This window comes from Pogona vitticeps, chromosome 1 (genome assembly GCF_051106095.1).
Source record: "Pogona vitticeps strain Pit_001003342236 chromosome 1, PviZW2.1, whole genome shotgun sequence".
Classification (NCBI taxonomy): Eukaryota; Metazoa; Chordata; class Lepidosauria; order Squamata; family Agamidae; genus Pogona; species Pogona vitticeps.
This window is the reverse complement of record NC_135783.1, coordinates 234,325,431-234,351,598: the sequence shown is the minus strand read 5'-3', so window position 1 is coordinate 234,351,598 and position 26,168 is coordinate 234,325,431. Positions and strand designations below refer to the sequence as shown.

General features: G+C 38.3%; 1 protein-coding gene across 6 annotated transcripts in view; it reads right to left on the bottom strand.

Moving 5' to 3' along the window:
• The window catches only part of CLASP1 (cytoplasmic linker associated protein 1), a 232,228-nt gene that overhangs the window by 76,374 nt on the left and 129,686 nt on the right, over nt 1–26,168 (bottom strand). For 3 of the 6 annotated variants that reach the window (XM_072985237.2, XM_078377580.1, XM_078377620.1), the window contains 9 exons: nt 24,871–24,930; nt 23,117–23,194; nt 22,174–22,341; nt 20,038–20,087; nt 12,906–13,076; nt 10,099–10,122; nt 6,527–6,634; nt 3,433–3,459; nt 2,516–2,683 (listed from right to left, as the gene is read on the bottom strand). In XM_072985237.2, coding sequence (XP_072841338.1) covers nt 2,516–2,683; nt 3,433–3,459; nt 6,527–6,634; nt 10,099–10,122; nt 12,906–13,076; nt 20,038–20,087; nt 22,174–22,341; nt 23,117–23,194; nt 24,871–24,930 — 854 coding nt within the window. The remainder of the gene's footprint in view (nt 1–2,515; nt 2,684–3,432; nt 3,460–6,526; nt 6,635–10,098; nt 10,123–12,905; nt 13,077–20,037; nt 20,088–22,173; nt 22,342–23,116; nt 23,195–24,870; nt 24,931–26,168) is intronic. The other 3 variants (XM_078377536.1, XM_072985238.2, XM_072985239.2) reach the window with 1 other exon arrangement.

Here is a 26,168-nt window from a genome sequence, read left to right as displayed (position 1 = left end):
ATACATATATCAAAGAGAGAAACAAAAGTGATGCACTTCCACTGAGTAACAAAATCAAAGGAAGTGATTCATTGTATATTGGCATCTTGGGTTCGTTCGGCAAGGCTGTTTCTGTAAAAACTCACCACAGACCTTTCCACGAAACCTTCTAGTTCCATTTTATTACCAAGTACAAAGAAGTCTGAATGTGGGTAGCCATGTTTGTTCACCTTCAATTCCTCCTGCACTTACCCTTCCGAGCCCTCCCTTCTTTCTGGCGAGTGTCCATGGTCAGGTATTAAGACTGTAATCTCCTGGGGGCATAGACCTTTTTGTTTACAGTTATGCTGTAAAGCACAATATACAGCTAGCTACATGGTGCTTTACAATATAACTTGAAACATATAGATATAACCTGAATGCATAAATAAGTTTGAACTTTTTAAAAAATCAACCATCCCTAAAGAACTAGAAGAAGATCTCAGGCATCCATTCATGTTGAAAAAATTAGGAAGGAGGTCCCCCTAAGGGTGTGTTCACAAGGCTGCTTGAAATGTTTCATGTAAAGCAATACAAAGCCCTTCACTTTTGAGAATAAGAAAAATGGACTGAATAACTGACTCCTCATTCAGTTCATGAAATGGTTCATGGACGCAAACTGATCCCCATCTCCATCCCCATCTATGCAAACCCTAAGATTAATCCACATTCTGGAGGAATCAATGGTCTACATAATGAGACTAAACAATAAATTAAATTCTAGGTTGATTACGTACCATTAACTTTACATCACAGACAAGAAGCCCGCTGCACTCGCCAGAGCACAACAGAACAGAGTTCAGCACGGCCCTGGCTACCCATTACGAAAGTGGGAATGTCCCCATTGGAACATAGGCTTCCCTTTGTGCAAGGAGGTGTTCAATACTTCCTTGCACAAGTCAGGAAAATATCAAACCACTCATGCAATGGACCACACAGGAACTTGTTTAACTGATCAAAATACTGGCTAGAGTGCTGAAGGCTTCACAGGAATAAGATATTGACTGTAACACAAAACTGTCACGATGTTTTGGAGATGGCAGAAACGAATCTCAGAATCTGTAAGAATTTCTGCGTCTATATCTGTGTATATATACTAAAGCCATTTTATATGTAACAATAAGCAAGGGCACTTGGCTTATCCCTGCATATGTGGGCTGCTTACTTCTGTTTTGTTCTGCTTTTCATGTCAGTGGGTAATCTTAATCAACATGAGAAATTGAATTTTGTTTCTCAGATAGATCTGGATTCATAAACTAATTGGAAACTCCAGGCATCTTAAATTTAGTTCATTCACATCATTTTTAACAGCATATTGTCCTGGGATGACTGGCTAACAAAAAATTATAGCCGTTTTCTCATTATGGTGACCACACTGGCCATAGCTTGGCGCTGATGCATTGATCCTTTTCTCAAGTACTGTATACTCACATCTCACTTGTATTAATTTCCCTCTCTGCGTTCTGTTTGCCTTTTGTGAAACTACAACTATGGAATGTATCCAAGGAATTCTAGAAAGGCAAGCTCCCCCGCCCTGCCCCACCTTACCATCAAGCTTTGCAATTCTGAATTCTAATATTTCTGAACTCTAATCATATACTTGCATTGCCTTCAGTCCTGCTACCTTTTCCAGTCCCATGTTTATCTACCAACTCAAGAAGTTCTGATGACTTAACTCTTCCCAGTCCTATCCTGTTCTTTTATCTGGATGCTCTAGCTTCAGGTTCTGGCCAGCATGTTAGAATTTCTTATCAACATCTTACAAATTGTAACTTCTACATTCAAAACAAGATTAAAGCTAGCACATTTCACCCAGAAGCAGGTAGCCCGAGACAGACATCTATGTACAGCAACGGTATTTGATTACAGGACATTTATTTATGTATGTATTTTATTAGACTTGTATACCACCCATCTAGAACATGTCTACTCTGGGCAGTTTACACAAAATGTATTCAAAATGAAAGATGGGACATACACAGTGGTACTAGCATAGGTTCATTAGGTGGTGGGTACACTACAGAGTAAGTCAAAAACTTTACAGTAACAGGTGCCGTTTTTGAACTATAAGAGAGTGCTATCTCTCTCTCAAAGTCTCAATTATTTAACATTGTTTAACAAAGTAAAAGAAGCATTATTAAGCACAGATATTTTGGCATATCATATCATATTTAATTACTATCCTATTGTAACCTATGCTCCAGGGAATATATCTGAACGGTATCAAATCAGGTGAGTGGCAACAAAACACAAAACACTAATTTAAAGCAAAGATTATTGCCTGCTTAATACCATGATTAAAAATGAACAATTTATGTTAATTACCCTGACAGATTTGTCTTGGCCCCTGCATTGCTAAAGGGTAAAATAGAATTAAGGCAAACACTGGAAAATCACAGTCATCCAGCAGCCACATTAAGTTTCTGCAAGAATTGTTAAAGCATTGTAAACCAAACCAGGCTCCGAGTTCCATACCACAGGCTAAGGAGAAGCTTACCTAGACCGATCCTGTTTGGGCTTGTCTCTCGGCTACAGCCCTGACTTCGAGGGACCTTGTTGCGTTTGTCAGCAGGTGATGGAACTGCATGTCCCCTGGCTGTTCCACTGCTCAGCCCGCCATATGCACTTCCCAACAGTTTGCCAGGGGAACTGGATCGACTCCCAGCTGGAAAGAAGCAAGAGATTAAAAACCCTCAGATCTTCAGACAACTCAAAATTCAATTCAATTAAACCTAAAATGAAATTATAAAAAAATATAACTTATAATGACATGCAAACTATCATACAGCACAAATTCTAGGCATGGACTTTATGTTAATAAGAATTGCTGGAGAAGGTAAAAAGTAAACAATCATATTCCTATGTTGTACATATTTTCAAAACTTCTAGCTCCTGGATTCGCATAACCTTCTGCACCTTAACCTCTATAGCACAGTTTATAATAACAGCTCCAAAGACTGTGTACATTGTGAGCAATAATAAGAGTCTTTGCCTTCTAAATAACCATGTTCTAAACATGTTGGCTGAGTCTCATATAGATCAATAATATTGGGATCCTTTTTAAGAATAAAGGTGGGATAATGCTTTAAATAAATAAATAAACAATCAATCAATTAATTAAATAATTAATTAAGAGCAATGCTGTTGGGCTGAAACAGAAATGTCTAGTTTTTAAAAGTGAGGCCACAGTCAATTAAGAGGTTTTTACTTATGGCAAGGATAGTTTATCTAAAAACTTTATTTGTATACCCCAAACATTTGTGAATTGAAACTTAATAGCAGTTATTTTTCAGCCTCTGTGAGGAGAGAAAGAGGTCATTTAAGCTTTTCTAAAGCTGAAAGTGTTAAAACCAGTAGTGTGAAAGACAGCATAGATGTGGAAGGAGTGAAAAACAAAGAGAAGATGTTTCTTACCGCCAGCAGGGTTAGCTGATCTGGATCCTGGATTATGAGAGCAGCCCAAAGGACAGGCAGAAAGGGAATCAGAAAAAGCAAGACAATGCAGAGTTCAAGAAGCACTGCTAGTTGCATGCAACACACATTATTTTTTGACAAAACACACCAATATTCACATTTTGCAGCATACCATGGGTTAATACACAGCAACTATGTCTACACAGACAGTTCCAGCATAACTTTAAGAGTTCTGGGGGAAAGGGACTGTTTGGAGTTGAACAAAACAACTTATATCCATATCAACTTTTAACTGGTAATATCCTGTGCAGCTGCCCCAGAACATGTTGTTTTGTAGCACAGCTGGTTAGCATGATTATCCCTTGGGAATAACAATTCCACCCAATGCAGTGCAAAAAAAGAGGATATACAAACTGTTACAGCTCACTGGAAAGTGATAAAGGTACTGAATTACCATGCTTGTTTGGGGACTGGGATAAGCGGTGGGGGTGGATTCATGAACCAGTGTGCAACAGGCCTGTTGCTTTCCAATCACCCTGAAAGTAGCAGCTCTAGCTCAACCCACAAGCACAGCATTTCCTGTCAACATTTATTCCTTTACGTGAACAAGGGGTTAAATTTAATATTGTAGTGAGAATGCAAAGTCACGCCTGTAAAAGTCAAGTCAATGGATAACTGATGGCATGCAGCTGGAACAAGCTTAGGCAGCGCTAGTTAACCATGTTTAGCTGCTATGTCTGCAGTGATGGGCTGCTCTCACTATTTAAGCAAGAGAGTGAGAACAGCACCTTGTCACTCAGTTGTGAGTCTGGTGGTCATTACTTCTGTGAAAGTTACGTTGCTCTGAGAGGTCTATGCACAAGCCTATGTACATAATGCCATGTACATAATGCCATGCTGATATTTCAAGTCTAAAATATAATGCTATGTCATATCAGAACTCTCTCTGTGTTTTTCCTTATACGTCCACGTCTTTGCTCTGCTTATAAAAGGGAGGATTTGAAGCTACCAGATAAGAGACTCTGTGTAACTCCAATGTTCGCTTTCCCTAAAAGAGTGCTCTTGGAAGTTTCATTATCCAAATCTGACTCCAAGCTTCCAGAGAGGCTAATGCCACATCCACCTTTGCAGTTGGACCGACGCCAACATTTCCTAGCATTCCCTCCCCCTTTCCCCCATTTGTAGTAGCAACGTCTTAATGTTGTTAAGAGTTTAGAACACAACAAAAGATCATTGTAAGAATGAAATAAGCAACAAAACAACAATAACATCAGCCCTGGCAGAAACACTGCTTCCAAGCAGTTACTTGTAATAAGATGATTTGCCATGACACTTGAAAGCACGTCAATTTCTGGGCAGCAGCTGCGACTTAGAGCATGAGGTGTTAGAGAGTCCAGCCTAACTAACTCTGAATTATTTCCAATATGGAAGTCTACACTGTACAGCTGAATAGGACTACAATACTAACAAGATGGTAACTGTGTTTTAGCTTTACTACTTGTAGTGATATGTTTCTGTTGATTTGGATAGGATTGAATATGTAGGTTTGGTCTTAATTTGAGTCTAGAATATGACTATCATTGATGAGCTGCTTCTCTGAAACCTTCTTCTGGCTTGATCTTAAATACTAATGTGAATTAACAATATCAGCTGCACTCATTCCAAGATAAACTGATCCTCACTGAAAACTTCACATTAATCTCTTGTACTAACATAAAAAGTAAAATTGTGGAGATCTAGGGGCCTCTTCATGAATGAAAAAAGATTTATATCTCATTGCTCCAGCCCATCTCTATCTGTTGTTATAAAGCATCCAATATTCACAATATACTGTAGATTCTTCTGTTTTCTCAGTCCTTTTTAACTTGATATTCTTTGAAGCAATAGTTCAAACAAAATAGTTCTTTTTCAAGCCAGACAGAAAAACCGATTGATAATAGTTTACCAAAATAACCCTTTCCCTATTATATTAAGAATGTTCAGTGTTGCATATGCCCTTTCCCCTTCAGCCCTGATGACACATATTAAGGATAAGCTTGCCTTTTAAGCGGCATTTGGTTGACATGCTATCCTTCCTGTATATATGAAGCTTGACAAGATCAAATGACATACATTTGGGAAGCTCCCTTCATTTGAATTGACTGAGCTGCATCTGAGCTCCACATTTTAAATTTGTCCATTAAAAAAACACCACTGACTTGGTTTTTCTAGTTTTCATAGAAGGGATGGGGAAAATGTGTCCTTTTGAAAGCTGATGGGCTACAGTTCCCATAAACTCTAGCCAGTACGACTGCAAGCCAAGGGCAATGGGAAATGGAGGCCAACAGTATCTGGAGGAATGCATACTCTCTATTTACTCCTGCTCTGAAATCTACTAGACTCTGGAGGATTTTCCTCCTGCACTTATGAAAGCTTAAATAGTTAATTCTCACTTCAACACACTCTGTAGTATTCAAGGATTAGAACTGTAATGATCCATCTCAAACTGTGAAATAAGAACAAATATTGGGTGAATTGACATTTTCTCAGAATCAGTGGACACTTTCAAGCCACACAAAAGAAGCCTTCAGTCATGCCACAGAAAACACCTTCTTCTCCCCTTTCTCCATCTATACTAGCATCTGTCTGCTAACTGTCAAAGTATTTCCTCAAATGCTATATTATTCCTTAACTAAAATTATATTTATATGACTAGATATGCTCTTTTTACCTAAGCGAAATTATAGTAGGTCATACAGTATCAAGACAAAGGAACCCACAGCTACCTTTCTTTATTAAGGTGTAGTTCCTTTCTCTCTTATTACAAATGCAGGGCTTTCCTCACATTTTGCCACAGTGCTCAAAGCAACCAACAAAAAAGCCTTAGCAAAAAAAGAGAAAGAGACATATTCTCCATATTTCTAGGAAGACATGCTCCCATGGTGCTGGATAGTCTTGGTGCCTTTAGAAACTCCTTTCCACAGATGAAATATACTTAATGAAACTAACTGGAGTGAATGGAGCACTTTTCAGAGGACAGCCAATAAAGCAAGGTAAAAAAATATATACATATATAGACAGCCTTCCTACAGAACCAGAGTCAACAGGTTCTTACGCTGGGACTGTGAAACCACTTTAGCCCGACTTCGGCCTCGAGTGTCAGCAGGGGTTGAGGTGATACTGGTGGCACTTCCAGAGCTTTGCCTCCTTGTGCGGATACGACCTAGTAAACACAAAAAAACAGTGGTTAACTATTTTAAATGACTGTGTTTTAATTGTATTCTCACCCACATTTTTCTATTGTGCTTTGACTGAAAGAAGACAACTAATGCAGGACTGTCCATTCAAATAGTCCTACGAGGTACAACACCTACTCCAGAATGCTTTAAGGCAGGTAACAGGAACCTTTGGCTATCCTGGGATTGTTGGATTTCAACTTCCATCATCCTCACCATTGGCAACCTGGTTGGAGTAATGTGAGTGATGGGAACTGGAGACCGCCACTTCCCCCACCGCTTTTTAAGGAAAAGTTTCCTAAAGCCTATTCATCCTGGCCAGTTAAACCAGTAACAACTATGCCAGATGGGAAGTTTTTCCCTATTTTTTCATGGCAAACTCAACCTACGTGCTCTCAAGCCAATTCTCCTTTAGGTCACACAGATGGTACCAAAAGTACTCCATATGAAGTTTATCAATGGAGAGTTTTATTCTGTAAAAAATTTACTATGTGTACTGAAGGAAGAACTTAGTTTAATTATTTTTTTGAGCAAAGGTCTCTTTCATGGAGGGTTATTTATATTACAATTTTCTTAGCATGCTGGTATATTTGTCTCTTCAGATCCAAGCAACTACTGTATCGAAACTAGTATGTCTGGTAGCACACTGATAAATTAAAACCTGCTCATGAACAGACCTTTATGATTATGAGGGGAAAGCAACAATTCCATACTCCTAAGACAAGGAATAGTAGTTTTAGGTATTCTCAATAAAACCATTTCAATAAAACGTAAGGTGTGTTTTAACAGAAGACAATGCCAAGACCTTGACTGTCCCTCACCAGAGTCTCAAAAACCAGTCAGCACATGAAAGGGAACAAATAGAGAAAAAGATCAGTGGGGACACCATCACCTGTTCCTATCAAGCCAGACTGAGCTGAGCTGATTTGCTTTCATGTGCTTTGTTTTTTATGTAGCCACATATGAAATATGCTTGAGAGCTCCTTATGTTATTAGCAAAGAGACCGTCGGGACGATGACAGGACTGTGATGGGGCCAAGTCACAGGTCAGACTGAGTTGGTTCATGATACTGTTGAAATACAGTGGGGTCTCCACTTACGAACTTAATCCGTATTGGAAGGCAGTTCTCAGGTCGAAAAGTTCTTAAGTCAAATCTGCATTTCCCATAGGAATGCATTGAAAACCATTTAATCCGTATCTGCTCTTTTTGTCCATAGAAACTAATGGGAAGCTGCTATTCCGCCTTCTGCCACTAGAGGGGGATAATTTTTTTCTTTTTTCCTTTTAACCTAAGATGACTTAGCTTTAAAAAAGGGGGGAAAAGAGTTCGTAACTCGAATCTAAGTTCGTAAGTCAAGTCCATATATTCCTATGAGAGCGGTTCGTAAGTCGAAACGTTCGTATGTCGAGCCGTTCGCAAGTCGAGACCCCACTGTAATAAGAAAGGGTGGGATGGAGCCATTTTTGTGCACGTTTTATCTGCTTATGGTTTTTGTTGCTTTTATCCTACAGCATATTAACATACATTGCTCTTCTCTATCATCTACTGCTTTCGTCCATCGTTTTGTTTGCTAGCAGACTTCCTCTCAACATACAATTAAGAAGAATTATGGGTTCACACACACAGACACACACGCTCATATCCTGATTGTGTGATTACTTCCACAGATACTTCCTTATCTAAACTTTACACTGATTCCTTCAGAAACATGCCCTTGGCAGAAAATGGAAGAAAGGGCATTAATATATTCAAACAGTAATGAAACCAGTTTATTTTAATATTGGAATTGTATGCTATAAAATTATTTTACAAAATCATGTTATGCTTGTAGCTCCCTACTATGTTCTGCTTAAACCATAGCTTAGCCTAAACATAACCGAACCGGACATGAATAATCTGTTTGGCTGCTCATTTTCATACTTACAATCTAGAATTATAAGTAGAAAAATCTGAAAGAAAGATAATGGGCCTCTTTAATTATTTGACTGTGATGATCTTCTTCTCTCTATAACTTCTCTCAGGTCCTAAAAGGACAATTCCAGAAAGCATATTGTACAATTAACATCTGGTAATTACCAGTCAAATTTACCTTAAAGTATCATGAAGTAGAAAACAGCACAGTTTCAAATAATTAAGACACTAAACATCGTAACTGGGATAAGCATCGCCTTTTAGTTTTCTGCTTGAGTCTTTAACCTCAGATTTAGAGACTGGAGGAGAGTCACGAGATCATGGGTACTCCATTCTTTGTGTACATTAATTTCGTCATATTCCTAGATCTCGTTTCAGTGTTCTGGCCCAAAATACATTTTAAAAATCAATGTGTAATCAGAGATTGTTAAAGGGAATTGAGGAGCCTAACTACCTTTGTTTTGAACAGGATAAGGGATAACAGCCGTAATGCTGAAACAAGTGAGTAAAATCTGTGGATGACAGAAGAGGGTAGGGGCTGGCACGTGCCCTCTACATCCAGTCCTTAAGTTCAGATCAGCATTACACCCAAACCATAACTTGGTCTGAGGAAGGAGGATTTCCTACAGCAGGCAAGAACTACAATGACACAGAATATATTCAGGCTACTCGTTCTGCATAGTTAATAAAATAAAAGGCCTACAAGGAATCTAGGCAAGGAACGGCAACTATTACACAGCTGGGAAAAGGATTTGTGTGTGTGTGGGGGGGGTAGTTTACAACTCTCAAAACCCCTTAGACAGCATGGTAGCTACAGGATTCTGTGAGCTGTAATATGAAAAGTAATTTTTGGACTCTGCCTTTAATATGAGAAATTGTAAACAGCCATGTAGCACTTAGAAGATAAACTACTTTTTTTTTCAAGCTTTCATGTGTCCAAGAACTTCTTTAGGTGAACGGGCATGCCTATTCCACTGATATGAAATGAAGTACTTAGGCACACATGAAAGTTTATGACAAATGAAGACTTGTTAGTACATCTTATAATGGCTATTATATCTTACAATGGCCACGTGACTATTTATGGTTTCACTTTTGTTATAGCAACCTAACACAGCTACCTCTTATGTTTGCTTTTAATATGTTTTCTTTTAAATACTTTTCTATATATAAACAACTGTCCAATTTTCCCAGCACAACCCAAGCAAGCCTCCATTCCTGTACATTAAATCTAAACCAAATATGTAATAAATCTCAAATGAGCAATGGCATGTATAGAGCATTCAATGCTGTTGGGCTAGGTTCCCTCAAAAATGTAGACACTACATCCTACTAAGTACTGTGTCCAACAAGAAGGCCATACTGAAAGACATGATGAAGGGTGCTGAACAACTATTATCATGAGTAAGAAAAGAATACCATGCAAGAGGTCATGCAAAAGGCACCAGCGAACACAGATGAAAACCAGGGACCACTGGCGAGATAACATAGACCTGGTACAGCCAACAACAGACCTCAGGTACAAAGAGACTGCTTACCCTCAGCTTTACTGGTAGTACCATCTTTAAGCAAATTTAAAAAAGAAATAAGGAGAGGGATAATAGGGAACAATTAGTAATATCAGCAGAAGTGGGCAGTGTGTGTTTAGTGAAAAAAACAAAAAAATCAGTTGGTTTAAAGAAATAAAGTTAGTCTGTTAAATAGAAATGTAACGTCTATGCACCTAAAAGGAAGAATAAAGGGGGGGGGGAGTATGGGCAGCTACCCAATATTCCTGTTACCAGACTTTTACTGCCTCATTGTTCTTAGCTTTAAATATTGTCTTTGAATGATGTAAACCACCACTGTATAATCGTTGTTTTCAACTTTTAAAACTGTCTTTCAGTGATGTAAGCCACCTTGGGTCCTTTTTAAGAAGAAAGGTGAGGTAAAAATATTTTAAATAAATAAATAAATTTCCATATTCTATGGTTCTACTTTTCCAGACTTTTCACCTTTGTTCTGTTTGGCTAACTGGTTTTTAATTCCGCTGTGCATTTCATAGGATAACTGTTTTGAAAACTTTGTGTAAATGAATCTGAGAGGCTTGTACTAATCATATAAAATGTAAACAAATGTTTGCCATTTGTTTAAACCAGAATGCATCTTTTGAGTCTATAATCAGAACAAGAGCTCCATCTGCTGGCAAGACGAAACAACCTCACAATGCTCCCAGCAGATTAAAGATGATTATTTCACATAATCACACTTTTGCCATGACCTTGCAAAGACTGCTGGTTGATGCTTGAATGGCTGTAAAGGAGTTACTCATAAGCAGCTCATCCTTTAAACCCAGACGGGAAGAAAGCGAATCTGACATCCTTTCACAAGACTGCTGTTTTAATATACTAACAGGGAACTGGGAGGAAGCACAATTCAGCAAACTGAGGGAAGAAGACTTCAAATATTACCTCCCACATTAACTAACAAAACTAATGATAGCTCTGTAAATGTTTGCTTCTTTGTAAATCCCTCCTCTTTGTTTTTGCTCTTTAAACTTCAGTACAACCAGAGTTATATACTGTTACTGTGAGTATAACTTTTGCAGAAAGACAGGTAGGAGCTTCTTGTGCAAATATATTTGCTTAAAACCCCTGAAAGATGGAGACTTTTGTGTAATAACAGCACTCTTCAACTGTAATGTAAAGAAAGGGAAGTGAAAGGGAACCTCCTGATAAAGTGAAATAAACATACAGAATTTCAATACAGGAAAACCTTCTGCCTTGGAATTAAAAAGCAGTTTCAGCTGCAGAAAAAGTGGCACCTGAACAATAAATGAAGGGAAATTCACTCAGATTCTACAATGACACGGACACCTGCAGACAAGATTTCTGCTTTGAAGATCCAAATGTGCAAACTCACCAAAACCAAGAAAGAACCTTCCTTCTGAAGCAAAATAGTTCACATCCTCTGGAACAGGTACTATGGTATTTCAGCAATCTGTTTCACTCTGAAAATGCCCTCTCTACAGCTTGCTACATGCGACAAGCCTACATCCAATGCCACAATCACGGGAGCACTAAGATATATGGCCCGTCCCCTGCATTCTTCTCTGGCGCTGCAAACATACTCCATGGGTTTTTCCCTCCCATCAGAGAAGGTTTCCGGGCTGCTTGGGGGACTGCTGTAGGGTGCGGAGATTGTGTCACTTTTCCACTTAATGCTGGATTCCATTATTGCACGATGAGAAATCTAGCACTGGATACAGCCCACAGACCTGAGCAATTTCTGTCATTTTGCCTCCCCAGAATACTGGGAAAATTTTTACAATTACCACAGATTTTCACTGTGGTAGAATGCATTTCAAAGGCAAAGCAGTCTATCAAGCAGCAGAAGTCAGCAAATGCTGTATACTGCCATACTGTTCCAAATACACCCTACTAGTGGTGTTCAAATACTTTCCATCACACACTGCTTTCACCACACTGATTACCAAGACCTATTTCTTACCAACAACAAAGGAGTCTGTTTCCTCTGACAAACAAAGTTAAGTCTAACTTTACAGACTTGTCCTAGTACCAATACTCTTTCTAATTGGTCTTTGACTCAAGTGATATACAGACAGTTATCCTGTTTTCCTCAAAATAAGCCCTAGTATGATTTTTCAGGATGCTCGTAATGTAAGTCCTACCCCAAAAATAAGCCGCAGTTAAGTGAAACCCTGCCTCCACCATTGTGCAGCAACCAGAAGATGGCATGACTATATTTGAATAAACGTAGATTGTTGTGCATAAAAAAAAAAAACACATCCCCTGAAAATAAGCCCTAATGCATTTTTTGCAACAAAAATTAATATAAGACCCTGTCTTATTTCTGGGGAAACACGGTATTACTGAGGAGACCACAGAGAGTAAGTTTTAAATAAACCTAACTGGAGAATATGCTCTATTTAAGCCACTTCTATGGGTAAAAATACACTCACTTACACTTGCATTTGCCACTGAATTCTGATAAACATAACAATTTGTACTAAAAGGCCTTACATCACAGGTAACAATTTGTACCTACTTCAGTCTTCGTGATCTGGGAATTTTTGCTACAGAATTCAGAGACTTTAGTGAAGTAAGCAACTAACCAAGTAAACAGCCACTCAACCCATCCAGGCAACCACATCTTTTCTTTGATTACTCAGGCACCTGACAAATTTATTTAGCTAAATTTAGTAAAAACAATGTATTTATTCCATATAATTTTCCAATGGTATTTCTCTACAAGGCTTTGAAGTTCCTTAAAACCCATTTTCCCCTTTACTCTCCAAGTCCAGTATAACTGTTCGTCCCCTTCAAGGCAAAGGAAGTAAGCTTACCTAAAGATGCATATGAGCCTGGAGGCAGGGCTGCGGCAGAACTGAAAGGGGTATCTGATCCGGAAGATGTTACTTTGGACTTGGCACTGGCTGCTGCATTCACATCAATGTCACTGCGAGAACGCTGGAGGGATCCTGACGTTGACACAGATTTCGCACTTACTGTAGAGGCTTTGAATTAGAAGAGAACCATGAATGATCAATATACCTGAACAGTGTTTTTGAACCACTACTGAAAGGCTTGTGTTTAGCACAAGACTTTCAATTTCTGCCAGGGAATTAGTCATGCAATTCTTTATTTGGAAATAGCTTAGAAGAAGAGTTTGCAGGACAAGGTAATGCCACCTAGCTCTTACATTACTACACCTTATTATCACTGTGACACAGTGCTGCTTGTAGGAACACTTAGTTCGATGCAAGGTAATTTATTTGTCATAAAGTGGTTAAAGTACCTTTGAACCTGTTGAAATGTCTTATTTGTAAGAAAGTAACCCTGAAGCAGTTTAAATCATTCCTCAAGTCACAATGAAGTTTTAATTTCTTCTGGCAAATGGAAGCAAAAGGGTGGCTGCTTTTACTTTTGTTGCAATTATGATATAGAAACAACTACGTGGATTAGAAAATGTTCAGCTGCCGTTATCATTTTTAATAATCGATCAGATCATTTTACCTAGCCAGACTGGAGCTAGCTGTCAGTCTTTTGACTGCAACACAAAAACAAAACAAAAACAAAGAAACCTACAGTTGCTTTATTGCGGGAAAAGAAAATGATCCTTCCCATGCTATTTTTTAAAAAATATGGGCTGTTTCATATGAAGGCAAGAGAAAATCAAAAGGTTTTTTAAAAAATCGGTTTACTGAGAAATGCAGTGTTTCTGTTTATCTTCTGGAAAATGATGTACCACACGAACATATGCCAACACTCTTTATTTTCTATTTGTATTAAAAGACCAAGGTATTTATATGATTAACTGAATGTTGCACAGTGAAGATACCATGGAAGCTCAGAGTGGCACCAAGTATCTTTAAAAGTATTCTACTTTCTTAGCCATAGTTAACTGGATTAGAAATGTATGGCATGTTAGAAAAAGATTAATGAAATATGCAGTTGGGGTGGGGTCCAGGGGCACTGTATGTAAGGAGTCAACATCAGCTGCTGCTGCCTTACACCAAGTATTGAGCTGTAATGTAAGGCCTTACAGCGCTGAGTGAAACCCATTATGGTTCTGGATGCCACTCAATTCCCATGTTTCTGGGCCATGGTCCCCAATGTGAAGGTGAAGTCCAAGAAGTACTGGAAATAAAGATGATGGTGGCAGTGCCAGCTTTAGCTGTAAAAGAACAGAGTGGGGTGTATGGCAGCCGCAAATTGATACTGACTTCTTTTTGGTCAAAGTCCCTGTGCCCTGGGAGACATGTTGGGGAAGTGGTCCAGAAGCATTAAGAGTGTGGTATTAGAAGCCTTGTGCCCTGGGTGTTTCTTTACCAGCATCTCTGGTGAATGGAATTTCTGGACTGTTAGAACTGTGTCACTTGATTATTCACATCAGTTCCCTCTCTGCTTGCCATGAGTGGTCTCCATTCATCCTCATCCAATAAGATTCTGGAGGAGAGTTTACCCAGAAAGGACCACTAGAACACTGTGCACAGGGTTTATCAATTCTGTTCCAGGCTCTGATTTAAAATGATGTTCACTGCAGTGCTTGCTTATCTTAAGGGTAGATGCAGACTTTTCAGCTTGGAAAATAATTTGAAACGTATTTGGAATTGCGAAACAATTAAAGACATGGATGTTTCGGCAGGCCTTCCCATCAAATAATTCCTGATGCCTTTCTTTTCCTCTTTCTTTATTTTTATTGTTTCTCTCACTTTGTGTATTGCTTTTATTATTTAAATTGTTTATATATTTTCATTGTATTTTTATGATTGTTAGCCGCTTAGAGTGGTCCTGACCCGATCAGACAGGTGGGATATATATATATATATATATATATATATATATATATATATATATATATATATATATATATATATATATATATATATATATATATATATATATATATATATATATATATATATATATATAAATAAATAAATAAATAAATAAATAAATAAATAAATAAATAAATAAGTGAATATTACTATATTTTCTTGAAAGACGTCAAGCAACATCAATGAGAATGCTCATATGCATTCCAAAGTTATGCTTCTCAAAACTATGAATCTCTGCTTAGCATTCTATTGCTATTTACCAGTCATTTGACAAAACAGATGACTGTGGACAAATAACATCATTTATACAGTGTTTTGAGACTGCTTCATAAAGACAACTGTATTTTTTAATTTAAATTTTATTCATTTTCAATAGGGATAGGATTAGAGATAGGAGGAAGAGGGGCTGGGGGAGTGGACATGTGCAGGTGAAGGGTAAAATTCCAGAGAGCACGAGGGTACTTTTATATCCACTTATACAATTATACAGTGGTGCCCCGCATGACAACGATAATGCATTCTGTTAAAATCACTGTACAGCGAAATCGTCATCATGCGAAAATAAAAACCCCATTGGAATGCATTGATAACTAGTTAATGCGTTCCAATGGGGGAAATACCTGCTCGTGCAGCGAAGATCCTCCTTTGCGATCCCTGTCTTGTGGAAATAGGTCCGGAAAACAGCGGGAAGCCATTTTGCAAACCACCGATCAGCTGTTTTAAATCATCATATTGCGAACAATCAGTTCACGAAGCAGGGACCTAATCATCATTAAATGAAAAAACCCCATAGGAACCATCGCAAAAAAAGGCATCATCAAGCAATTTCGTCGTTTAATGGGGTAAGTGTCTAGCGGGGCACCACTGTACTAGAATAAAAATATAATGAAAAAGAACAACTTAACATGTTTTACCAGAATTACTATGGTTACTAATCTCTCCATTCCCTGATTGGACATTCACATTCTTCTTTTATCTATGCTTTCCAGTCCATATTTCGAGTCCAGCTATAAAACCATTCCACATTTTGTGTCCTTTTTAAAGTGACCATGTTTCTGCTTTTTTTCCAGTACTTCCCATATTATATCCTAGTTACAGTAATTATATCTACAGTATTATCAAATGTTTCATTTCTTTATCTACAATCTCAGGCATAATACTCAATAAACAAAATTTCAATTTTAAAAAACATCTTACAAAATACATTTTTTCAAATTTCAACATTTCATATGCTAATCTCCAATAATTTTCAGCTTCTCTATCTGTCCACTAGCATGGCTGAAAGTACCCTCCTGTATTTTACATTTCCAACACTTACTAAAAAACATTTCATATTTTAAACATATTCTCTCATTGCTATTTCTCTTTGGGGTGCTTCATAAAACAGTTCTTAATTTTCAGTCTTGTAGACAGATAATGTCCAATTTTAATTTCCGTATTTGTTCATAAATTCTTTTGTCTCTGGGTTGAGTCTAAACCATTTACAGTAGCTAAAAACATTCTGAGTTGCTCTTTTTTTTCTAATAGATGTTGATCTGTTCTTTTTATATGAGTTTCTTGGAGACTCGTTTAATCCATCTTTATTAAGATTTTATTTCCTCTTCTTAGATCCTCTTGTTTCCATGGTGGATTTTCCCTTAGGCACTTCCCCTTTGGTCTACTAGCTTGAGTTCTGAACTTCCTTCTGAGTTTGGTCCCAATGATGCACTTGGTTGCTCCTCTTCCTGTTTCTCATCTGTCATTTTCTCTTCTTTCCTACCCAGCCATTTCCTACTTTTCCCCCCACAAAGTCTTCTGCCTTCATTGCTGAATTAATAAAATATATCTGTGGCTGGAAGTGGAAAGAGACATCTTCAGGTATCAACCACTTACATGTAATTGAGTTTGAATCTCGGGAGATATGTCAACTCTGTATATTGTCTCCTTTTCTGCCACGGGATGTTTCAAAATCCTAATTCCTTTCTCTTTTATAGTGGATTCTTTATTTTTCATGTCTTTTAGAACATTTTCTCGAAATACCATTCTCGTGTATTTAAAATAATTTCTCTGGGGAGTTTATTGGTGTATGCTGTATTAATTCTTCGTGTTGTATCCATATTCTGCTGTACTTCTGGTCGCACCTCCATAAGTGGGGCTAAAAAATTATTTACCAGTTGCACTGTGTCTTCACCTTTTTGTTCTGGAAGATTCTGGATTCCAAGTATGAAGTTGGCTCCCTCCATTTGTAACTTTAGCAGGTTGATTTCATCTTGTTTTCTTTCATGTTGTATCACTACCAGCTCTGCATTCATAGTCTCCTGTCCTCGATGATAACACATTCATAGTAACTTTTATGAACTTTTATAATAATAAAAAAAGGGAAGAAAAGAAGGTCCAAGGAGATTCTGTAAGAGGTGGACTTTAACTTACTGGGACTGATTCTTAATTTATAACCGAAGCTGGAGAAAGCTGGAGTCTGGGACAGTATAAATCATTAGCTCTGTTGAGGAACTGATGTTTACAACTTAAGTACTTTATGGCTTTCGGCTGGGAGAAGCAAAACAAACAGCAAGCTGGGTTTCTCCAAATGAGGTGCATATTTTGAAATCAGGGATTAGAAAGCATCTTTATCTACCTTCCAATAAGGATGGATACAACGAGAGAAATATTAAATGCCTTTCAGAATATGAAAGTCAACATTATGAACTGTCTTCAAGAGCAGTTTTCGGAACTCCAGACTGTACTTTCGGAGCTGAAGAAAAAAACAGGGAATTGGGAATCTCCGTAAGAACAGTGTACTGAAACAGAAGCCGGAGATCAGCTCATTTCAGTAGCACAAGAAAGAGTGGACTTACTGGTTTTTAGAAAGGACTGCAAAATCCTTAAAAAGCAGTTTAGGAAAACTGAGGGGTATTGTGAGAAAGAGAACCAGAGGGGTGGAAACGAGATGTGTCCTACTTTGATGGGTGAATATGGAAATCAGAAAAGTGAAAAAAGGCGTAAAGGGAGATGGAATGATTACAAACCAGGCATTGCTTGGCTTCAATGGTAAATTATGATGATTGGGGAAAATCCAAATCAGAGACAAAATAGTTTAACTGGGTTCCATAGATGGTATTATAAAATTAGGAAAAAGGAATAATTGATGATTATAATAGTAAAATGATTCTGATTATATTTGGAGATAAATGATGATTAAGAATTATTAATTGTGTATTCTGGAATATGTATGATGAACATAATATTAGAAATCGAGGACTTTTAAGGTACGTATACTTTAAGATGTAAATCAACTGTAGATTAATAACGTTATGAGAGATCTTGATAATTTCTGAATTATTGGTGAAAGGTAAAATCTGGATATGAAATACATGTATATGTCGATGGAAAATAGACTCTTAATAGAGCATGGGAGATTATTAAGCTAGATAAATATACCTTCTGACTCTGTTTATGATGAATATAATATTAGAAATTGATGGTTTTAAGGCATATATATAAAGAAATGAATTGCAACATGCTTAAATTTAGAAGGCAAGATACTTGAACATACTTATTCTCTGAAATTTTGATATGGAATATACTGTATATTTATATAGGTTCTAAACTTTTTTATGGTGTTGTTAGTGGTTGAAATGTGTTTTCTTTTATTTTCTTTTCTTTTCTTTTCATGATGGTAGCACGGATATTCTGAGGAATAATTGGAAGCCAAGGATGTGAGAGAAATAATTATTAGAATTTAGTACAATTTTAGGATGGATCACACTTGGAATTTTCATAGAGTAATAAGGTTGATGCAGTCAGACTTTTAAGAATGGAAATTTTGTATGGAATGCCTCCCCCTGGCCTATACATGTGGGGTTTTGTTTTGTTTTTGTTTTTGATTTTACTAGTATTGTTTTGTCTTGTTTTTTTCATGAGTGTGTGTTTTTGTATGTAGAAAAAAATAATAACATTTATTTTTTTAAAAAAGTCTCCATTTTCTTCTGCTTTTTTAAAGGCTTTTTCTATTTTAGCTATTTCTTTTTTGTTTTCTATAATTTGGTGTTTAATATCAGTCATTTGCATTCTTCAATCTTTAATTTGGTCAGACAGCTGAGCCATTCCTCCTTGTATCTGCTGTAATCCTGTGGATAACATTTTGAATGTTTTGTTGTCAATCCTTAAGTATCTCTTGTCCCAATAAATTCAGACTTTGGCAGTGCCAAAGGAAACAAAGGTGCCTCCAATCCGGTGATGTTACACAATCTAATACTCTTCCTAAATTCCTAAGTTCTATTCTCCAATTCTAGTTTCACCCATCAGCATTGTAACTAGACAGTTTATGATTAGACTCTCCCACGGGAGCAAGTCTTTGCCTTTGATTAAAACAGTTCATTCACAAAATAGCTTTCTCCCCCCCCCCTCCCTTTTTCTCCTTCTCTTTCTTCTCCTTCTCCCGATCAAGGCTGAGGGATTGGGGGGAGGGGGAGTCTCGCTTCTACCGTGGCTTGAAGAATTATAGGATCTAATCCACTTTCACTGACTCATTAACCCCAGCTTTCTTCTGTATCACTGTTTCAGGTCCATAAAGCTTTCTTTATATAAAACACATAACTTGACTTTATGAGTCCTTCTCAGAATATTTTCCAATATCCTTCTGTATATCTCCATTCTCTGCAAGGAGTGTTCCCAGCTCTTTGCTCAACATGGCTTCCTCCTCGGTCCTTTCACTAAGAAAAGACTTTGGGGGGGGGAGCAGCTTCCACCAACTTTTCTCCCCTTTCTGTTGCCTCTGCTGCTTCAGATGCCACTTTTCCTAGTGGACCGTCCTTTTACCCCCTACATTGGGGGCCTTGAAACTGAGGGGCCCTGTTCAGTTTCAGGAGCTCTCCTGAACCCAACTAGTCTTGCCGTGCGAAACCCTGCCTCTCCAAGGCAACTGTATTTTTTTGATGAAAGGTGTTTCAACAGAATCTTGCCATAAACAATGACTTTGTACAGAAGTAGACCAGAACTGTCTGCTCTCTTCAGCAGCACATCACCGAAGTCTTACAGCAGAATTATACACTACATTGGCAGGATTGCATCGTCATTGAAATTAGGAGAGGACAGCATTCACTAGCCTCCCACTTCCCTTCCCCTTCCTGCTTTTTAGCTCAGGTCCATCATTTCTCACCTCGTGACGTAGTGCTTCCAGTTGGACTTCTTTTGGCAGACAGTGGACGGCTAAAAGGAAAGAGAAGTATTGCATTTAATAACAACTTTTCTCTGAATCAAGAAATAATAAAAATATATGAAATTGTACCATATTACAAGGCTCATTTTAACTGGTTACCAGGAAGCCTCTCATTCCACAGGTTTCAAAAAAGAAAAGAATACAGTGGTGCCCCGCTTGATGACGACCCTGTTAGACAACGAAATTGCTTTACGATGACATTTTTGTGATCGCTATAGCGATCGCAAAACAATGTTTCTATGGGCAATTTTCGCTTTATGTTGAATAGTTCCCTGCTTTGGGAACTGATTTTTCGCTCGACGACGATCTTTACAGCTGATCGTCGGGTTTTCAAAATGGCCTCCCGCTGTTTTCCGGACCTATTTCCAGAAGACAGCGATCGAAAATGGCTTCCCCTATGGAGGATCTTCGCTGGACGATGAGGTATTTTCCCCATCGGAACACATTAACCAGTTTTTAATGTATTGCAATGGGTTTTTTACTTTCGCTTGACGACAGTTTTGCTTTACAGCGATTTTAATGGAATGGATTATCGTTGTCAAGCGGGGCACCACTGTACTGCTTTGTGTTTCCTTCACAAAGTTCCTCTCATGACAATTGTGGGTGAGAGGGAGTAGTGGGCACGACTGAATTCTGCTAGCTGAAAACATAGTTCAGAGTCTATAATATACTGACTTGGAACCTAAGGAAAGAGCACAGAGAAGTACAGAGAAGGAAGATCTCCCATCTTCTCTTTCCTCCTGTAATCTCCAGCAAGCTTCTCTGAAGAGCTGTGGGCTCCTACTAAAAATGTGGTTATCATACAGCCGAGTTTTCACTAACTTCTGTATGTTAATTAATCTTGAAATCAGACTTGATTGGTGGGTATTTTTTTCATGCTCTGTTCTAGATGGACCCTGGAAGCTTTTGTGGGGACAGGTGGGGGGAAAAGAATGTAAAACTTTCCTTCCATGTATTTTCCTTAGGGTCATTTATCTTAGAAACCAAGTCCATGTGCCCTTAGGAAACCACTCGAACTTTAATTAACTGAAGAATGTAGCAGAGATTTTGGGGCACCCTGATACAAGAATCCAAGCACATACCTTTGATAATACTCTTTAAAATCATTTCCAAAAACTCTGTCAAGCACTTAAACAAACAGCAGCAGCCACCTGTTTCCAGGAGATCTGGTCCTTGCATTACTTTGTTCATATGAAAGAGAGACTTTAGTTTTTAAGAGTAAAAAAAAGGGGGGGAAGGCTAACAAATCCAAAAACTGCATCCCAATCGCTGAAATGGTTTGAATGCATTCAGCTTGCCTATTTCTTCTGAAACCATTTGTGATTACATGAACAGACTATTTTTACAAATAACGAAAGGCTTATATGGGATGGGGTACTCCTCCCTTGGCAATTCTTCCTCTTCCTCTTGGTACACAAGTCATCTTCATCTCTCTCCTGACAAATACCTTGTTTTATTTTTTTTTTTAAAGAGCCAAATATCACATTTTCTCCACACTTCCAGAATTGTGCAGAGAAGATAACTAATATTCTGGTGTAGAAATTTCAGCCTTAGGACCAATAAAAATCTGTTCTTTATTTATTTTATTTAGTTGAAATATTTTTACTCCACCTTTCTCCTTAAAAGGACCCAAGGCGGCTTACGTCATTGAAGACAGTTTTAAAAGCTAAAAATAGTAAGTATACAAATGTTTAAAAAGATTTTGACAAGTATTATATTAAAAATGTTAAATAAAATCAAAAACACATCTAAAAACAACAGAGCACAAAAATCCACCAAGAATAAAACCCTTCTCAGACTGCCAGTCACTAAGGTCTTTGCCTGCTTGCAGAAGGACAGCAATGATGGGGCCAGCCTAGCTTCCCGTGGGAGGAAGTTCCAGAGCCTGGGAGCAGCGACAGAGAAGGCCCCCTCCTTCCACCACTCTTATGTAGAATCTATCCACCTAAAGTGAAATACATAGATTTTTTAGAAGCAATGGACTAATTTACAAAGGAACTGTCTGACGCCTCTTTTGTTCTGCATTAATTTCATACAGTAGAAAAAACAAAAACAAAATTGGACTTAGGTGCTCACTTGAGACTTTCTTGGGAGCTAGAAGAGGAGCGATCTGACTGAGGCAAGGAGACGATGCTGTCAGAGTTCTTCAAATGAGACTGCAGGGCTTTCTGGTACGAAGATTCCAACGAATTAAACATATGTTCTGCTTCTCGATTAAAATGACTGTGGAAACCCCAGTAACATCTGGAAATAAAAATTTAAATTGATCATTGAACAATATATGTTAGCTCACCAGAACTTAACAATCTTGGGTTGAGAAGGGAAATTGCATCAGAAAACATTTTTTCACACACCGAAAACAAGTGTATTTATATCTGCTCCCACATACATTTAAACTTCTACATGTTATTTTCTATAATTTTGATGTTTTAGCAAAAATGAGATTGAAAGGAGACTACCAACTATGACATAAATTACAATGTAGGCATGATTTGACTTCTCTTGTAGCTTGCACTAAGCCACTGCCCATGGGGGGGGAGGGACAATTAGATGGAAAATTCAGTTTTGGAGTGGCAACAGAGTAGAATCACGAACTGCAATTCTGAAATATCAGCAATTTCCTAGAGTGCAAACGTCTGACTTTTCAGAACTACAGGACAAAGATATGTTACAAATCAATGTCATCCTCTCCGATACATTAAAGGTCTGAACAAAGCACGCTAAAATGAGCCAAAATAACTATTAATTTAGAATGCAATCATTCTAGTAAGTCCTGCTGAGTTCAGTTAGGCTTGCTAAGTTACGTAGCGTATACTTTATCATATTACTAAGACAACATCCTATCTTTCTGTTGTGTGCCTCTTTGAAGTTCTGAAAATGTGATGCTACCTGTCACCATAAAACATCAAATGCCTTGGAACTGCAACATGTAATATTGCTCTTATTCCACCTACACAGTGAGCAGCAATCTTTGGCTATTAATGGAATCGGCATCAGAAAGAAAAAGACAACAACTTACTTTCTGGCTTTTATCCGTGCTTCAGAGTCAGCATCATGGATTCCCTTCTTTATTGTTTCAGCCAATACCGATATGTGCCTAAGAAGACATTGTCATTTACCTTAAAGGGGAAGGATAGAAACACTCTACATACTGCACTTGGAGCTCATAAGAAAATTATCCAGCTCTCTGGAATAAAAAGAGAATGCTTTTCTGCACAATATCCTTTTTGAGGATTTGGTTGTTTGTTTGTGCTAGTCAGCTTTATTGCCTTTGATTCTCTTGCATAAGAAATGCCAAGAAACATTCTTCAGCGGTCATTCCTTTGTCGTTTGGAACCACGCACGCATAAATGTGCAGAAATGTGAAAACCCACCAAATGGCACCAAAACCATACTGGAATCAACTCAATGTCTGCAGAACAATTATCACTGGTGCCTTAACCTACGCTGCATTGTGCATGGGACCAAATTCTAAACTAATGAGCTATTTTAAGACAAACCCCTATATTTAACTTAAATATTTTTTTCTTTCCTTGAAAACAAGCTGCCAAAATTTCAATATATTCTCATATTCCCACCACATATGAAAAATGAGTACCTTCCAGAGGCAAATGTTTACCTCCACATTCCCTTCTCCTGCCTCATAAAGAAAACTGAAGATGATCTGGAATGTACCATACTCCTCTTCTCATTCTGCTGCTTGTGAATGCCAAAAGCTGGCTCTCCACCTAGCATGCACAGAATTAAGGAAGCTGACATGCTTTATTTTAGTGACAGTAAAGTAGGGCTGCCCTGCCGTAAGGCATTAAACATCAAGGAGATGAAGCTTCACCCAACTGCCACAATTTCAAGGACATTCTCTGCTGGCATGATGTAACACATGTAAGCTGCCTCATCTCCTATGCAATAATTCTAAGGCTAAGAAGTTTGGATGCTATCCCTGAAGGCTGGCTGAGGACTGCAACCTCTTTTTAGCCAGGGTGACAATCTCCTTGTGTTCTCCCCGGTGTCCCCACAATAGTACATAATGCAGCCTTCATCAATCTAACCAAGCTAGCAGCAAATGTTTACATAATTATGTGACATGGCTCTGTGTTCATCAACACAGTTAAACCTTGTGTGCTCTGCCATTGCTCAAAAGGTGGAAGTTATTCATTTTTTTTCTCAATGAATGCTGCCGTTAAAAGGCGTATTTTGTCTGCAATCAAAAGTGATTTGAAATCTCAGTACTTTTGCAGTATACTGATCATACTGCCATGAGGTCTCCAGCAACTCTGTTTGTAAAGAGTTTAAATGGATTCTTTTCACTGCATCCAATTCCCCTCTCGCTTATTTATTTATTTAACACATTTCAGCCCATTCTTCAAAAATGGCTCCTATAAGGTCAATAAAAAGAGGAGAACTCTGGCCTATAGACTTATGACCTAAAAGATGGGAATCAGAAGGAAAAAGGGATAAAGAAGGAAGAGGAAAATATGCACACTTAAGACACTAACTACTACTGTTTCAGAGGAGTTACTCATAATGTAAATCTATTAAAAAACAGTTCAGGAACAGGAAGATTCAAATGCATTTGGTCTTGCAGCTAACACAAAGGCCTTGCTTCTTCTTCTGCTGTACCTTTTTGGGGATGCCTGCTATTAAGGTGCCAGATGAAGGGAGGAGTCAAATAGAGGAGATCCCCTACAATTTCTCCAAACTCATCTGATATTTCAGAACAAAATGAGATCAGAGAGGAAGCCCACTTCTTTTATCATAATACCCACATCTTACCTTTCTAGGGAATGTGTCTGCCACTCCTGCAAAAGCAAATCTAAAAATTCAAAACACCGCCTTTAAAAAAAGGGGAAAATGGACATCAGTCATTATCACTGTGTAAAAACAACAACGTGCTTTAAAAACAGATTAAATAAAAATTGCCAAATTGCATTCTAAAAAATAACATTTTATGAATGCCATATACGGTATCCACTTAACCCAAGAACTTAAAACACTGCATCTGCAGAAGAATAAACTTCTGTAAAATAAACTTTGGGAAATTTCTGAGTAACATCAGGTAGTAGCTGGGGTGCAGCTACAGTACTATAACTTAAGAAAACATCAATAATGCTTATCAAGGAAGTGTTGAAGACTCTCCACCAAACAAAGAAGAAGAAATATCTCTCTCTCCCTCTACTGCATTCATCAATCTTCTAGGTCCTGAATCATTCCACATTTAATTACTAAAAGGAAAGGCACCCTATCTTAATTCCTCAAGCCCTGCACACACATATGACATTAAGTGTTAAGAACATAAGCAGCAAATACATAGATTTGGGGGGATACTAATGAGGGAGCCTCTGGTGGGCTGTCTAGCCCCAGCCCAGTAGATAATCCAGAACCTACTAGAGAACCAGAGGCTAGAGAGATATAGGTCAGGAATAGTCAGACCCAAACAAATGTGTTACTTTCAAAGATGGTGAAAGAAACACCCATTAGTGCTGGCACTACAGAAAGCATAGAGCATCTTCTGTAGGAGATAAAGGGAAAAGGGACTAGCTGGGAAGCAGGAGACACAAAGGAAGCACTGGAGGAGGTGAATGGACAATCAAAAGGAAAGAAGGAGAAAGAAAATCCAGTGCTCTCAGAGGGAGAGGAGGAGGGAGCCTGGGGAGATGCCCAGGAGGAACTGGGAGCGGCATACAATGTGGAGGAAGACAGCAAGGAAGAACCTGAACTACCCAGGGAGCGGGACTATGTGATAAATGAGGATCCCTGAACAGAAGTCCTAGATGTAGGGAGGAGGCGAAACACTAGAATCCACCATCTCCACCTTGCCCGCACTACTGAGGGGAGTGATGGCAGTAGCAGGGCCCTCGCCACAACCAGGATCCGGTATGGGAAAGCTGACCCCAACGCAGCTACGGCACCAGAGATGGAAACGTCAAAAGAAATGCCAGCATTGTCTCCAGCAAGAGAAGCTCCTGACACCAACCTCCACTTCATCAGCATCCCAAGTAAGCCATGTGCCCTGCCCACATAGTGGGTGTACAGGCCCTTGCTTCTGCAGGCCTCACATTTTAGTAGTGCAT